The sequence below is a fragment of the Eptesicus fuscus genome, chromosome 16 (assembly GCF_027574615.1).
Source record: "Eptesicus fuscus isolate TK198812 chromosome 16, DD_ASM_mEF_20220401, whole genome shotgun sequence".
NCBI classification, from domain to species: Eukaryota; Metazoa; Chordata; class Mammalia; order Chiroptera; family Vespertilionidae; genus Eptesicus; species Eptesicus fuscus.
This window is the reverse complement of record NC_072488.1, coordinates 22,722,397-22,740,261: the sequence shown is the minus strand read 5'-3', so window position 1 is coordinate 22,740,261 and position 17,865 is coordinate 22,722,397. Positions and strand designations below refer to the sequence as shown.

Here is a 17,865-nt window from a genome sequence, read left to right as displayed (position 1 = left end):
GCAGGGTTCCTCGTCCGTGGCTGCATGACAGGCCACAGCAGTTCCCTTCCTGACGGTGCCACTGGAAATCAGGGCTCATGGTCTAAGGCTACTTCTACATGCATGCAAAGCAAGCCCATATTTAGAAACAGTGCTGCCTCAGAGCTGTGGCTATCCAGCCATTTCAGACTTCTGTTAAAAATTAAACCTTTTGGTTGAGTTGCTTTTATTCTGATGTCAAAGCTACTATCATGAGGTTTCTTTTCTTTTCTTTCTTTTTTAAGGCAATCTTTATTACGTGTTACTCATGACTCTCTCTGTCCTTTCGCGTGGTATTTACTAGACTTGGGGCATTATTCTTATCTGTGTCTTCCAGAACATCTTTCTCCATTTCAACCAAATTTAATTTTGGTCCCAACTGTAGCCATCATAGGCAGAATTAGCATGTATTTAATAAACACTCATAAAGTATGCATTATTAGAAGTAGTCTTAGGCATGAAAGTAATGCCATTTATTTTTATTTTTATTTTTTAAAGATATATTTTATTGATTTTTTTTTACAGAGAGGCATGGAGAGGGAGAGGGATAGAGAGTTAGAAACATCAGTGAGAGAGAAAAACATCGATTCAGCTGCCTCCTACTCACTCCCTACTGGGGATGTGCCCGCAACCAAGGTACATGCCCTTGACCGGAATCGAACCTGGGACCCTTCAGTCCTCAGGCCGACGCTCTATCCACTGAGCCAAGCCGGTTAGGTCCTGTGCATCAGTGCTCCTCAAAACCCAGCCTGCATAAGGATCACCTGCAGAACTGTGGAGACACAGACTCCCGGGTCTCACTCCAGAGACTCTGACTCCTTAAGGCTGAGGTGCGGCTTAATCATTTGTGTTTCTAATGTGCTCCCAGGATGCAGGAGCTGCAGGTCCCGGGCCCACACGATGGGAATCGCTGCTCCAGCCATCACAGAACCAGAACAGCCCCCTGGGAGCGCCAGGTCTTCCAGCCTGCTGCTCTCCCAGTCACCCACGGGCCACACCTAAAGGCTGTCATCAGTGGAAACAGGCTCCCCCAGGAGGAGAGCCCATTACTTTCCATTACCTAAGTAACCTTGTGCATCTCCAGAAAAGCACAAGTTTTAAACCTTAGATACCAAAGCTTAACAGTCAGATCTGTGTCCTCAGATCTCCTGCTCGTGAGCCCCTGAATAGAGAAGCTCCAATGGCTCACAACCACCGTTATCCAGGGGCCTGTTCAAAGGGGCCTGTTCACACAGTGTGTGGCCTTTAGTGCTGACCGTATAAGCGGAGTCCAAAATATGAAGGCACCACATTTATTTAACTGTTCCTTTCACAGCTCCCCTCCCCGCACCCCCTCCTACTGCCACACACACTAATTTTTCACTATTCTAAAAAATATGGCAAAGAAGCTACTTGGGAATACTGGAATACTCATGCCCACTTATGTGGGTATTTCTGTGGGAGGGTTATTAGAAAAAGAAATCCTGTCTGGATCAAAGGCTAGTACATTATTTATATTATAGTAGTGCCTTCACTTCTTACATTCCAAAGGTAGGCCTCTGAAAGAAGTCAATCCTACACCAATAATTCCACCAGGTTCATGGTCTGATATTTCAGATTCCGCCCCCCCCCCCCCTTTTTTTTTTTGGTATAGTTAATGTGACCTGATCAGTGTACACTGCTTAATAAGTACCACTTCCTGCTGATATATGGAAGAAAAGAAGATGTTAAAAAAGAAAGAGAGAAAAGCTGGTTTCTGACCATATGCCACAGTATATTAAAATCGTATCTGTTGAGAAGGTATATGCTCTAACCCCACTGGCTTTTTAACAATTTCTGAAACCCTGAGATACCTCCGTCCATAGGCTTTTGAACATTCTTCTCTACCCGTTTTAACGCTCTTAGCCTCTTCTTTGACATAAGCATCATTTCCTCAAAGCCTCCTGATGTCTCCAGTGTATGTCAAGCTTCTAGTTACGCTCTCTCACAGAACCACACTCTTCTCTTTCAAGGAACTTAATGTGTAATTATATGTTCATTAGAGTTATTGTATGATTAACTACTGTCTTCCTCACTAGCCTGTGAATTCCAAAAGTTCAGGTACTGTTTGTGTCTGATTTCATTATTATTTTATCTGGAGCATCCAGCTAAGTGCCTGGCTTGTGGGTGAAACTCAATTAATACAGAGAGAGAGAGAGAGAGAATATGAAAGCATTAGAATGAATGAATATGAATATATCACTTTTAAAGGCTTGGGTAACTTAAATATTTCTTCTTACTACAAATCTGTAGTATTTAGTCTTTTTGGAAAATATAATAGTGTCAAAGAAAAATTTGAAAGTGAAAAATTCACCCTATGCTAAGACAGCAGCTATTTTTTTCCTGTAGTTTTCTTCTAATCTTTGTCCAAATGCATATTTTTATAAAATATAATTATTCGTGACATTAAAGGACAAAAATTAGAAATAAAATTTTATGCGACAGTTTCTCCCTGTGGTAGAGTTATCATTTATAGAACAAATATACAGATAAATATAACTTTTAAGGCTCTTCAGTAGGAAGTTAACTTATAGGTGCATGATTTGAAGATGTGTATACTTCTACTTGGGCGTTTGGCGATGGCATTACACACCTGTTTTTATAAGTTAGACGAACAGTTCTCGTACCTTCCCATTTCCCAGGCTGCTGTTCTTTGGAAGCCTGTTCCCACTTAGAAATAATGTCACAAATCTAGAAGAAAAGTGAAAAATGGGGATTTATCATACTTTTTCCAATTGGCATATTTTGAAGCCAAGCATGTCTGTACGCTGAAAAAAATCTCCAAGGAATGTGATAAAACCAAAGCTTTTTGTTTCAAGCTTATGCGAAGCTCTTGAGTTTAGGATTTAATTATAAATCGCTCTTTGGTCCACATCCTTTTGGACACACATTAACTTTGGACCGTGGCAATGCATTTTTTACTCAAAAAAGAATCTTAATGAAGGACTGCATGCGATTGGAAACAAGAGGATTCCAGGAATGTTTTCATGATTTAGTCACTGAAGAAGCAACTTTTCTACCTTCTGAGTTTATAAAGATTGGAATAAATGAAGTCATACCAAAGAAATCTGGAATAGAATCTTAACATTCTTTGACTGGGAAAGAACAAAAATTCTTCAGGAACCAAATAAATGTTTGTTTATTTAACTGACCATTTACAGAAATATACTGGTAAATAAAAGTTTTCAAAAAGATGTGGTAAGCAGTTATTCAACAAAGCCCCTGATATTTACTTAGCTCAAGTCGGCCAAAAATACTAACTTACTTTTTGACTAATTTATTAACAACTAGAGGCCCGATGCATGAAATTCATGCCATGGGCTTGGCCCTCACAGCCACGGCTTCGTCTGGAAGGTTGTCCAGGAGAACATCTGGAAGGTCGTTCAGCTGTCCAGTCTAATTAGCATGTTATGCTTTTATTATTATAGGTAGTGTTCTAGGAATGACTGTCTCAAAATTTACATTTGGATTTGTTAAACTGAACAGGATAGAGTTGGAGCTGAGGAGAAATAAGACATTCATTCATCTGGAGTTCTCAATATGCAGTAGAAGATACAGGCAGAGGGATGAAGGGGAAACCGTATCTATTAACCAACATGCCTACTGGACTAAGTATAAACCGTATTCTGTACAGGCTGTTTTGCAAGTGGAGCAGGCTTTGTGAGCTACCGATGCTGCATACACTCTAAACTTGTGAGCTATTATTTATAAACCTAGTTCTTCCCCTACTCTGCCCCAATTCTGTCATCTCCAAATCCCAGAAACACCGTCACCCCGTAACAAGGCACTTATTCCCAACAGCAATCAAAGACCATATAAAGTAAGGAAAAGGTCCAGACCCAGCTCTAGCTGTTTGAGTTGGGGTAAATCATTTCCCCCTCTGGGCCTCAGTTTCCTCATTTGCAAATTTTTGATTCTCTCAAGTTCCTTCCGGTTCTGTAATTCTGTATTTCTAATTGTTGCCACAACTAGAAACTTTATATTAAAGTTATTTTACTAAGACCCAGAAAAGACTGTTTAAAAGTCTTCCAATTCTGTCTTTGCTCATGATTTTCCTTAAGTCTGGAATCCCTTCTTTATTCCCACAGGTCCATCTTCTACCCCTCCTTCAAAGCCCAGTTCAGATCTTCCCTCATTTCCAATGCTGAGCTTAACCTCTCCGCTCAGTGGGATGCTCACAGCACTCTCAAAACACTGATCACTTCCGACCTCAAAGTTATAGTGTATAAGGCTGCTCTTCTCTAAGCAGATTGTAAGTGTGCTGTGGGCAGGGACTATTTCTGAACCTTCTTTGTATTCCCACAGGATTCCAGTCCAGCTCCTGGGACACAATAAATATTGCTGAGTAGATGAATAAAATGGAAAGCCATTTGATTAGAGTTTCCACACTTCCACCCATATTACCCTAAATACTTAGGGTACTATTACTATTATTAATCCTTTCCCTCTATTTAACGTGTGTGTGCGCGTGCACGCGCGTGCGCACGCACGCCGATTGTATATTAAGAATTCTACGGCTTCAACAAAGTCCTGCAAGTGTGTTTTAATGTGAAGATCAGATTGCTTAAATTTTTTTGAAAACTCCTGAATTAAACTTGTTGCAAATAGCAAATAGTAGCTTCTGTGTCGCTTAAAAGGACTTGGTTTTACCTTGATGTTTCCTTGCAGACAATGCTCTAAATCCCTGCCAGAAGGATCATCGGTGAACAAGGCAAATCCAGACTGGGCTGGCTTCCGCATTCCTGTATCCTGGTTCAGGGTGTTCAGAAATTCTTCCACTGTGGTGGATGCATCAAATCCAACTACCTAAACAGAAATAACAAAGTCGTTCTCTGAATGAAAAAGTACGTACATTTCAAACTTAGGTTTCAGGGGGGAAACAGGACATACTTGATGCATGATTAATGGTGGCACATATATATCTGGGTGCTTTGACTCCCAAAGCACCACTGGAGAAATTAATGTTGTCTTAGTCATTAGCTTGCTGTAAGAATTCAGAAATCTTGGCTTCAGCCAACTGAATTAAAAAGAGGCAGATCATTTCACAGCTGTAAACATTTTGCAGAGATATTATGCCTACCCATTAAAAGCAAACCAAGAACGACAGTTGCACTATGTAATCTTCAAGCAAATGAGAAAAATAAACAAGAAATGTACTTAAAACAAATGACCTTTTATGCATTTAATGTTTGTTTCTTTAATATGCAGTTGAGTCTCTGAATCCTGTGATAAAAGGCGTATGGCTGCAAAGACTAATTGCTAGCTTTGGAACATGTTTGCTTCACTTAATAAGCGCACATCTAGATCTGAGAGTTGGGAGGGCCCACATAAGCTTTCCCAGATAATTCCTGCGATTTGGAGACTTTAAAGCGACTGAACTTGTATACACCCAATGTTAGTAATTATTTCCTCACCTAGCAGGTGCACCGGTGACCTCAACCAACGTAGTTTTGTTTTTTCGCGTGAATCCTTTTTATTTAGAATAGCTGTTTAAACATGCAGCAGTTCTGATAAAAGATCTAATATATTTGCAAGTTTATCACTGCCAGCTGCTGACAAATGTAGGTGTACAGTTTCATTTCTTTGTTGCCCAGAGGTTACACATAGGACTTCAGGCTCAGCACGTTTTCTTCAGGATAGAAAGTCTAACTCACCTGATATATCCCATTCATGAAGTGCACAGGGATACTGAAGGGCAAAGAATGATGATAAGGATTTCGAAGAAGGGTTGAAAGAATTTCCATTCTTGAGGGTCTGGCTTCTCGATCTCCATTTTGTTGTGTTCTTTCTACACATCGCTGGCAATAAATGGCATATTTTCCAAATTCTGTCCTATAACACAAAACTTAAGATAAAGCCTAAGGATAAATTTAATCAAGACAACCTAATATATATGAAATCATTGAGAAAGCTTTCCTTGGTGTATAATATTATAATGTATTATGCTAATGTTGACAGTAATGTTTCTCTTAGCATGATATTATTAAACCTCTGTTACTTTTCTCATCCTTTGCGCGATTTGTCACTGATTGGATCTCAATTACAGAGTCCCCAAAACATATTATGAACTAGAGAATATTTTTCTGCTGCTTCCAAGTTGTTTCTTGTCTCATTGTGCTTGTTTATTTGTTTATCTGAGTCCCAGGGCTTATTTAAGCAACCTGGCATCAACCTCTTGGACAAAATGATCCTGATAACCCTTGGCTGGCTGCCTTGGGTCCCAATGTCAAAAGCCACTATGACAGTTGGGTTTTAAATGTCTTTCTTCAAGGAAATAAAAATTCGGAAGTAATTCAAATACACACAAGTATAAAAGGAGGGAAGACTATCAGGGGCATTTCCCACATAAAACAATTCAATGTGGAGAAAAAATAGTAATAGGGAAAACTAAGGAAGCAAAGTAGTTGCTGTTATAACGATAACGAATGCTAAGTCATTCGTCCTTGAAATACACACAGACTTTTCACATAAAAAATAGTCTTTATCAGGCTTCAAGCTCTCACTGCAGTCTTCCATGAGAGATTTAGCATAGCAAAGGAAATATGTCCCAAGCTCCACATAAATGGTAACCAAGGTTCTCTGTACCAACATTTGTTTCACACATTCTCTACCTAAATACTAAATACTTATGATTTGTTGTAGACTTTCAGAGGCCACAGAAACGGGTCAGCTGGCTAGTTTTCTGCACACCTGGAATCTGCATTCCTCTTAAGGTGGAGCCTGAGAAGCCACAGGAAAGGATGATGGGGAAGGAAGAGCCCAACACAGAGTGCCAAGAGCTGCCAGGCCTGGCAAAGAGAAACAGCGTTGGGTTAGACACCACGTGGCAGTCAGAGATCCAGGTCAGAACCAGTGTGACTGACAGAAGTTGATAGTCTTTCTTCCCTTTTTTGTTTTTGTTTTTCAAGGTTTTATTAAGTTTAGTAGCTTGTAGCCTTTCTTGACCCCAAATGTGTTTGCTTCTTCCACATATAGATTATCTTCTTAGAGCATTTATAATACATAAAAACATTTAAAAGGCCACATTGGGTCAGATCCAGAATCCATCTAGTTATGTATATAGTTGTCTACATCTGAGATACCAAAAGACATGTGGATATATGATAATCCTTTTGACATGAAAGATTAGAAACATTGCTCCTTTTTTGTTCATTTATGTATTTACTCATTCATGGAAATAGAAGCAATGGCTTTGAGAAAGGACAGATTGAAAAATAGTAAAAAATCATATACCCCCCCAAAAAACCAATGTACCCACTCATACTTATACACATACATACATATATAAGGGACAAATATAGAAATAATAACAGAGATTAGGTAACAGGATTATATGTGACTTTTCCTTTTCCTTTGCTCTGTTCTTTATTATTTTATTTTTTTCCATTAAGCACGTATAGCTTCAATACTTTTTAAACTGTTATATTAAAAAGGAGGAGACCTGTACACAATTAACTCCTTTTAAAGAAAAAAATTGAAATGTAAGGCTGTGTAAGATTTGTTTTCAAACTGTACAGTGTCTTTTTTTGTATAGTTGACCCACTACCGAATGTGTCTTTAGCTAGCCCTGTCCTGGTGGTATTTTCAATAGCCACTAACCTTGCCTGGTACAGTATGGGGGTTGTAAATTGGCATGGAAATTTAAAGCAGGTTCTTGTTGGTGCACAGCACAGATTAGTTATATATGGGGGTGGTAGTGTTTTCATCTTCAGTTGTCTCTGATGCAGCTTATACAAAATAATTGTTGTTCCATTAACTGAATACCACTCTGTAATTGCAAAAAAAGTTGCAGCTGTTTTGCTGACATTCTGAATGCTTCTAAGTAAACACGATTTTTTTATTAAAAAAAATAATAAAACAATAAAAAGGAGGAGGAGAAAGCAAAGTACTGTCCTTGCTCTTTCTGAGTTACCCACCATCTAGGAGAAGGCATTATATATTAAAACAGTAATTTATAATATAGCATGGTTAATACCATGTCATAATTTTTAAAAATACAACCAATGGAAGGAATGTCTAACTGCTGTGGGAGGCAGGGAAGAATTCGCAGGAGAGATGTTGCTAGGGCTGGAATGCAAAGGTGGGAAGAAAGAAAGGGAACCCAAATAACAAGGATAATGCCAGATGCAAGGTCGGAAATAATTCACAGATAGTGCGTGTTTCAAGAATGGGCAGTGTTTATGCCTTCACTTTATGCTGGAGGCAGGATACATAAAATGAGGTGGAGAAAGAGGAGGCCACTAGAGCCACATTATGAAGGGCCTTTGATGCAAATGAAGCTTAAGCTTTAGAATCCCTCTCATGCACAGAACCCCTCCATCCAAGACCCTGGGAAAAGCGCTATCAATTGTATTTACATGATCATATGTTCTTTTAAAATGGGTAAAAGTAACACATATTTTGTATTCTTTTCTTTAAAGAGTAAAAAAATATGAATTGCATAAGCTTCAAGCCACAAAACCTGGATCCACACCTGTGTACAGTCCTGTGTGCCAGGTAGGGTAAGAATTTTCTGTTTCATCCTGTGGTTAATAGGAGTCAGTAAGCAATGATTAAAACAGCCATTCATTGAAGAGTAAACACAGGTGACTGAAAACATCCTGAAAAATATACTCAGCTGAGCTAATAAAGAAAGGCATCATAAATTAATAATGAAATACTACCTTTTACCTGGAAAGAATTTAAAAGAAGAATTAAGTTGAATATTGTTGAAGACACAGGGATATTTTAGAGAAGGACTGCAAAAAATTCACTGGACTTGTACACAAGAATTAGGTTCAAAGATGTATACTGCACAGGTATTTATTATAAGAAAAAGAATTGGAAAAACCTATATGTATAGTAGTTGACATTAATGCAATCATTAATGTTTTGAAGAATGTTGCAGAATATAGGAGAAAAATGATTATGTCCTATAGTTTTAAAAAAATAGTATGCACACTGTAACCCTAGTAATGTGAAAAATGTGAGAGCATATAAACACATACATTTCTACAGAAACATATAAATATATAAATAAACTGAAAGGATATACATCAAAACATGAATAGCTATTTTTCCTTTTCACACTTTTTGTATTTTCCAATGTCTATGTTGAATATGCATCATTCTTACAATCAAGACAGCAACCTCATTTTAAATTGCATGTATATGTTTCGCTATATACCTGCAATGGTCCTGGTTGACTCTGTGGCTGTCTCCGTCTTGTCTGTTTAATGAGCTGACAGCAAATTTCATTCTGTAGCTCAGGATGTGTCAGACAGATCTGCAAAGCACTCTGGGCTAGAGATACGTGGTAATCAATTGCAGGGGAGTCAACTGCGGCATTTATAAAAAGCTGGCAGGTCTGGGTTAAGAAAAGAAGAAGGTATAGTCGAGGTGAGGAATGATTAGATATCCTGCATGAATTATGTTGATTCTCTTCTTAACAATAGTTTTTTTCTCTCAAATGGATGGAAAAGATATATTATGGTAACACTAATCAAAAGAAATCCAGAGTGGCTACATTAATAGCCGACAGAGTGTATTTCAGAGCAAGGAATTCTGCCAGAGATAAAGAGGGTCACTTTATCATAATAAAGGAGCCAGTTCATCTAGAAGACATAACAATTTTAAATGATTATGTGCGTAATAAAATATATGAAGCAAAAACTGATAGGACCGTGAGGCGAAATAGACAAATGCACAATTATAGTTGGAGATTCCAAATACTCCTCTCTCAATAACTGAGAAAACAAGGAGACAGAAAATCAGTAAGGATTTAGAAAACTTGAACAACACTATCAACCAACTTGACTTAATTGACCCTTACAGAACACTCCACCTAAAGGCAGAATATGCATTCATTTTAAGGGTATACAGAACATTAATCATGTCTTGTCCCCTATAAACTTCATAAGGACAGAAACTGTGCCTTATTTATCTTTTTTATTCTCTACACAGCATAGAGTGACAAAGCAAAGGTTTAATGAATGGATGGATTTTAAATCTGATTATATAAACATAATATCTATTAAGAAACATTAAAGTATTCATAAACACCAATGGATGGTTTTAATATTGTGTCACTATGCAGTAGGTAGTCTTTATCTCTTCTAAGGACAGATATGATCAAATAAATTTAGCCTCTAACCTAAAGCATTGCTGCCAAAGAACTTCATCATAAAATGATCAGTGAAAAAAGATTTCCACCATTAACCTTTATCATGTTAAGAAAGTATCACTATTTTATGAACGTTAAATGCCTTTTTAGCATTTATAGAAATGATTGTCTACTTAATAATAAATAATGTTAATAGACATCTAATATATAGACATCTTTGATTTCCTATAACAAATCTCTTTTAGTCATGATAGAGTATTCTTGTAATATGATGCTAGATTCTGTTTATTAATATTTTACTAGTTTTTGCACAAAATGCTCTGTTTTGTACAATTGTTTCTGGGGTTTGGTTCCAAGTAATACTTCACATAAAGAATCTGGTGATATGACCATTAAGAACGGCTTCAAATATTCCAATGTTGGGGAGCAGTGGGAATGGGGAAACTAAAACAAAACTGGCCATCTGTTGATGCTATGGAGCTGAGTGTAGAGTACCTTGGACCTCATATTTTCTCTACTCATACATATGTTTGAAATTTTCCAAAATAAAAGGTAAAAAAAAACACACATCAGAATTTGGGAAATTTCCTTCTTTTTCTATGCACTGAAATTACCTACACTTTAAAAGTTTGGCAAATTTTTAAATTTTCATTCTCATGTAGATTTAATTTTGGCCATTTATATTTTATTATAAAGTCGATCACTTCATTCAGATTTTCAAATATATTTGTGTAGAGTCTTCCTTACTTTCAGTAGTTGTGTATTCTATGGGTGGGTTTTTAAAAATGTTCCACTATGGTAATATTAAAACATAAACAAAAGTAGAGAGAATAGTATAATGATTACTCATGCACTCATCACCAAGCAACAACAATTACTAGCATTTTGCTAAACATGTTTCATTCAACCTCCACTCTACTTTTTTTTTTCTGGAGTATTTTAATATATATCATGTTTTTTACCAATAAATACTTCAGTATGGATCTACAATTGATAAATTTTTTCCTCATAACCACCATGTTATATTATATCCCCCCAAACTAACAATAATTCTTTGATATTATCTAATAAGCAGATGACTTTATTGAGATGGGAGGAATGGAGGCAAGAAGAAGCCAAAAGAAACACAAAAACGGAGACTCTAAGAGACTAGGCGAGAATGAAGTACCAACCTCCTGGTGTACAGTTGAGATCTGAATTCAGAGAAGTTATACTATATTTGGAAACTGGAGGAATGAAGGAGAAAATAGATAAATAATGTCTGCTGGGGAAAGAGATTTGAGTTGTTCATGACCGATGCCCTCTAATTTTCTTAATAAAATAGAAGGTAAGTTGGCTGTGAGGAACATCAATTATTGAGGGGGAAGTTTGAGGGTGAATGTGACCAAAGACAAGCAGAAGGAGAGATAGTCGGCTCTGAGGAATGAAGACCACAGGTTTATATTGGCTCCAGTCCACAGGGGTGTTGAATGTTCTCTCGCCGTGCACACGTGATTAATGTGGCAGCAGATAAGACAGGAGCACTGATGTAGGTTGGGGTTTGGCTGAAAAGTTCATGGGATTATGGGTCCCAAGGAACTATGAGTATCAATGAAAGTAACCTAGGCTGGAATAAGCAGGAAGAAAAGCCGAGAGGAAGTTACCATGCTCTCTCTTGATCTCCAAGAAAATAAATGGCTCCAAACAAAGGGCTTAGTGAGGAATGAAAAATGGAAGAGTAAGAAAATAAGAGAGCTCACAGGCTAAGAGAATATGGTTAAAGAAAGAGATATCAGAATTTAAACTTTCAGAGGTGGTGTACTTCTAAGGATCGGTGAGGTCAGGGTGTGGACATGGAGAACAGGAAGGTGAAATAGACTAGAGGTGAAGCTTACTGGCATTAAGGTCAGGAATCTTAGACCATTGCATCGGTGCATCAAGTAATAATGAAGTCATTCAGCATAATGGCAAGATCTGTGGCAGAAAGTACGTGAGTTGGGAGCCAAAATCCTTAAGGAAATTTGAAAAGTTAGCAGAAGCTGATTAATGACAGAGATGGGCTCAGAGTGATGTAGTTGAATGACACGTTTCAAGTGCTCAGGCGTTTCTAATAGAAGTTGAATAATAAGAACTTGAGAGTAGCACTGGAGAAGAAGGGTGCTGACCCTCGCCCAACACTGAGTTAGGTGTGATGTGAGAAATCCCTCCTCTTGGGAGGTGAATGGAAGATGATTCTTCTGATATTAAGTGTTTCACATTGCCCAAACCACACACAGTTTATTTCAATAAATCCCAAATTCTCACTTGGAAAGCATATTAAATTCACCTAATTTTATTTCAGTAGGTTTTCTTAATAATAACAACCACATTTTTAATTTTCTTGGCGAAAGTGAAACTTTATATGCCTAAATTGTTTATTTTTTCAAATTAAAATGTTAATAACATATAACGCCATATAAATTTTTACCTTAAATAATTTAATAGCCTCTGTCTGTAGAGCTTCAGAAGGCAGTGTTGTCAGAGGGGAAACAATTCCTTCCTTGCTGTGACACAAAGTAGGATGTCTCCATATCTGAGAGGCTAAATGCAGGGTAAAATATAATTAGAAAACAGAATCACTTATTTTGGCCTCCCATTTATTAGCCCTTTAGAAATTAGCTAACTTAGGCCTGGCTCACAACTTTAAGTCGTAAAGATCATGGAAAAACTTTGGCAACATTATTTTATTTCATTTTCCTGGCCATGGGGGATTCTCATGTCTCTGTTTTGGAGAAATTAAATCTAGAAGACTTTGGTCTTAATATTCTCGGATGAAACCAGTCTACCAAGGCACTAGGATGTTGCTTAGATGTGCTAAAGATTGGGGACCCAGGTGGGAAATGATTATACATGAGAAGGAGCTGTGGAAAGATCTAGAAAGGAAAAATCAAGTAGGAGGAGATAGAATGATAAAGAAGGACTTGAAGTCATTCTTAACATCATTTATTAAATTCCTATGCTGGGTACTCAAAATAAAATTTGATCTCTGCAATTAAGTAAAGCATAACACAGAATCTAGACTCTCACTGGGGAAACCTTAGCCATAAAAAATAATTTCAATGCAAAGGAACAAACGCTATGAAGTAGTTAAAAGGCAAAGTGCACTGGGACATAATTCTAACATTTATTAAGAACCTTTTATGAGCCAGATGCTGAGCTGGAGTGGGCTGGCTGGGGAGCTTCTGAGGTAGGCAGGATTTTATCAGGTTGGCGAGGAATGTAAGGAAGGGGGGCATTTCAGGCAGAGGGGTATTGTCAGCAAAGGCAGAGGTGTCACAGGACATGGAATTTAGGAGAACGATGGTGTCCCTGGAGTCTAGGAACCACAGTGAGAATCCTGGCGCATGACAAGCAAAGCCAGTGAAACGGTGGGTAGCTTGCAGGGAAAGGAGCTCACAAAGTAAAACTCCATTAGGCCAAGGGGGTTTGGGTGCATTTCATAAACCATAAAGCCTTATATGTTATGAACTTACAAGGTTCCCCTTCAATATTTAGCAATTTACAAACGAGCTGTTCAAATTCAGATCCAACATTTACAGTGTTACTTCCAGCTGCAACGGTCAGATGATAAAGCCAAGTGTCCTTAAAAACAAAACATATTAACAGAAATGTTAACCAGTGTATAATTTTTGGTGATTTAAGGGGAAAAACAACAACAACTTGCATAAACCACGGAAAACTTCAACACTAAAAAACAACACCTCTTTAATTTTTAAATAATAATTCAAAGCAAGCCACGTATTCAAACAGTTCTGAAGTAGACTCAGTTGAATTGTGCTCATAGTACTTTTCCCACTGTTCTACAGATGTTGCTTAGAAAAACATGATAAAATTAAAGTAATATAATGTTAAGAGAATAAATACAACCAGTTAATATTCCTTTAAGAAATACAATAAATTCTACCACATTTAAAATCTGACTCCCAATGCATACAAATAACACATACAAAATACGTAGGAAATCCAGAAAATTTAAAAAACAAAAATAATACTGAGAACAAACTTACCTCAATACAATAAGGGCCATATAAGAAAAGCCCACAGATAATATCATACTCAATGGTGAAAAAATGGAAAGCTTTTTCTCTAAGATCTGGAACAAGGCAAAGATGCCTATTCTTGCCACTTCTGTTCCAATTTTATGTAGTCAAATCTATCACCCATCTCTACTGTGTTTCTTACACTGCCTTTTTTTTTTCTTTTTTAGAAAGTACTTTCTATTCCAAGATCAGATAAAGGCTCTTTTAAAAAATTATTTCATTTAACTCTTTAAATTCATCTGGAAATTATTTTTGCTATATGTGTGAGATGACAAACTAAACTAATGTTTTCCTAGATAGCCAATTTCCTCAATATAGAATGAACACAAAATATTAAATATTGAATAATCCATTACTGCCCCATTAATTGTGATGCCTCTTTTTTTATTTTTTATTATATTAACTTTTATATTTTCATATATGACTACATATATAATAATAGTTGACTTTCAATTTCATCTAAACCAAAATTTTGTTGAAAATGAGTCAAAATGATAAGGTTGGAGGCCTTAGATTCACCCTCCCAAAAAATCCAGTCTGAGACAGTCACATTTTGAACATTATGTTCCTTTATCCTACACCTGCACTAATTTCAGCCTGGAGACCACTTTTATCAATACGATTGAAAAATGACACATTTAAACAAGGCTTGTTTCCAGGGATATAAAGAATCTCTGAAAGTAGAGCTGAAAGTCTCTAGCAACGTCTTCTTCCTTGTTTCCATGAAAATGATTTGAAATCATTAGCCATTCTAAATCAACCATTAAGTCCTTATGTACCTTTTCATGCTTGGACCCAATCAGGAGGTAAGTGGGACCTTGGTCTTTGGGGTGGATCACGATGGTGTAATGTGTGGATAACAGACTTCGCCCACTGGCTTCATAATCTTCATCTGAATCACAGGATCTGTCAACCTCTTCAACTTTAGCTTCCCAGAGTTTGATCTGACCTAAAGGCAACTAAAGTAAATATTAGTAATTGTGAGGAAGGCACTTTCTAAATCTTTTCCTAGTAAAATTTTTCATATTCCTTTTCATTCTTACCTTTATAAAGCATACCTTTTCTTAAATGAATGCCTAAAGGCAATTGGATTATCCATAGTTATGAAAGTAGTAGTCGTAACCAAAATACCCAATCTATACTAATAAAAGCGTAATATGCTAATTAGACCGGACAGCCGAACAATGTTCCGAACAACCTTCCCAACGAAGGCGAGGCTGCAAGGGCCGAGGCAAGCCACTGCAACTGCGAGGACCGAGCCCCTTGCACGAATTTCGTGCATCAGGCCTCTAGTTGCAATATAAAAGAACAATTTGAATACTAGACATTTACCTTTTGTGGAAAAAGCAATTATATAATTGCTTGATTACTTTACTTAGTCAAGCAATTATATAACTCAGTCAAAACATTCACTTGACTCCTCCTCACCCCCAAATTGATTTAAGATACTGGATCAAAAGGACAAGTGTAGACATAGTCTCAATACTATTTATAGAAAAAGTAACACAATTAGGTAGCTGGTACAAAGAAGTGTGACTATCATCCTAAATCACAGTAGAATGAGTAGTGTTCTGAGAGGGTATTTATTAACAGACATAATATAATATAAAACAATGCTATGATTTCTTCCATCTTAATTTAAGGGCAAGAAAAACTTCTTAAAACTGATGCATATTAAATTTTACCTACTCTTTTGTCGACAAAAACAATTATATCTGTTGTGCTGAATATCCAGCGTATCTGTTCTAAAACTTTTGCTTTAATTAAGTACATTTATTCCAGGAAAATACAGTCTTCTTCTGATTTGCAGCTTCTAAAATGTCTGATCAGGTTTGCAACTGCAATCTGAAAATATTCATTCTGACTCCAAGAAGAACATTGACCATCGTACATGTTCGTGCTCAGCCCAGGGCTCAGTGCCTGGACCCTTCTTCCATCCACATTCACATGGGTGATCTCACCCAAGCTCCTGGCTTTAGTACCAGCATTTATTAGCTACCCCCGCATTTATAACTCCAGACTCACTAGTTCTACTTAGACGTGTAAGAGCATCTCAAACTTAATTTGGTAGGTCCTCTCCCACAGCCTGCTCTGGGCAGTGTCCCCCATCTCAGCTGCTGGTAACTTCATCTTTCCAGCCGTTTAAGCCAAAAACCTTGGCATCGTTACTGACTCTATTCTTTCTCTTATATCCCATACCTTTTCAGTGAACAATTCCAGTCAGCAAGCTTTTCAGAATATATTCAGAGCCTGGTCACTTCTCACACCTCCACGGCTACCAGCTAACCACAATCATCCTTGACCTGGATTACAGTAATAGCCCCCTAACTAGTCTTATCCTTATTCCCTCAGATAGCGGCCAGAGTGTGCCTTTAGTCATAAGTTAGATCATGCCAATGTTCTGATCAAAAACCTCCAATGGCCCCTCATCTTAAAGTCCTTACTATGATAGGCCCCCTGGGATTTGATCCCTGTGATGTCTCAGATCTCATCTCCTTACTATTGATTTCAGAGCAAGGAAGGGAGAGAGATAGAAACATTAATGATGCTGTTATACCTGGAATACACAGAGGGGCTTCTATTTTCCTGACTTAAAATTTAGTTGGGATTATACCGAATATATAATTTTGTATTGTGCTTATTCACGTAGCGTTTATGTGAGCATTTTCCTACTTTACTTCAGAAGTACCATGTTTAAGGGCTGCACTGTATTAATTCCCATCTATGAGCAACACCGAAAATAATGGCGCGCATTTTAAATGCAGCTACTCTGAACGGGGAGTGCAAGCTGTGAAAATGGGACAGAGAAAAACCCACCCACCCATGTGGTCACTGGATCAAGGAGTTAGTCTCATTAACATGGTAATTGGTCACAAGCCGCTGTTCTGTGCCACTGGCATCTTCATTTCATGTGAGCGTCTTGGCCCATGTTGGTTCAGTTTTTATAGCTTCAGTAACCCAAAGGTGACATGGAGTAGATATCCTATATTTTTACTCAGAAAGTGAATATAACTCAAGTTCTTTTTGGAAGGAGATTAGTTAAAAATGAATAAACAGGACATCAACAGGTAGATGAATGGGTAGGTAAACGGTATGGAGGGATTCGAGGGCCTGGGACAGGACTGGGTTCTTTTTACTCCCTGCTTTTCTTCCCTAGTTTGTTGTTCCCTTCACTCAATCTTATTTAGTCTGCCAGACCTCGAAAGTACAAGAAATTGATGGCTGGGAGTGAGGTAGAGAAAGGCTTTTCTCTTCTAAGAAAAAGGTGCATTAATTAAAAGTTGCAAAAACGTATAGTTAAGAATCAAGACCCTTGTAGGTATATAATTACCTCAGTAATAAATTTTATGCAAAATTTCAACCTTATCAAAAAAGTCTAAACTTTCAGCTAGCAACCGAAGAGTAATAGAAAAAAACGTTAAGACATAAACAAAACGTTCCTCTCATTAGCATATTAAAAATACATACATACCTTATCTTCTTGACTGCGAAAATAATACAATGTTTTTCCTACTAGTGTACACCAGACTCTCTTGGAGTAGCCATGCTTCACCTGAAATCATATTCCAGAGAATTATGAATGTAGCCAGCTCAGAACTCTATAACACCTTAAGGTAAAGTATGGCATACACACTCTCTTGTATAGGTATCCACTTTGCTTAAAGTGTA

The 17,865-nt window shown here is 37.4% G+C and overlaps 1 protein-coding gene across 1 annotated transcript in view; it reads right to left on the bottom strand.

The window, feature by feature from the left end:
- The window catches only part of PLEKHH2 (pleckstrin homology, MyTH4 and FERM domain containing H2), a 70,902-nt gene that overhangs the window by 12,282 nt on the left and 40,755 nt on the right, over window positions 1-17,865 (bottom strand). The window contains exons 16-24 of the mRNA XM_008162193.3: window positions 17,669-17,749; window positions 14,976-15,155; window positions 13,630-13,738; window positions 12,585-12,697; window positions 9,203-9,382; window positions 6,727-6,824; window positions 5,691-5,868; window positions 4,687-4,842; window positions 2,630-2,727 (exon numbers count right to left, since the gene is read on the bottom strand). Coding sequence (XP_008160415.2) covers window positions 2,630-2,727; window positions 4,687-4,842; window positions 5,691-5,868; window positions 6,727-6,824; window positions 9,203-9,382; window positions 12,585-12,697; window positions 13,630-13,738; window positions 14,976-15,155; window positions 17,669-17,749 — 1,193 coding nt within the window. The remainder of the gene's footprint in view (window positions 1-2,629; window positions 2,728-4,686; window positions 4,843-5,690; window positions 5,869-6,726; window positions 6,825-9,202; window positions 9,383-12,584; window positions 12,698-13,629; window positions 13,739-14,975; window positions 15,156-17,668; window positions 17,750-17,865) is intronic.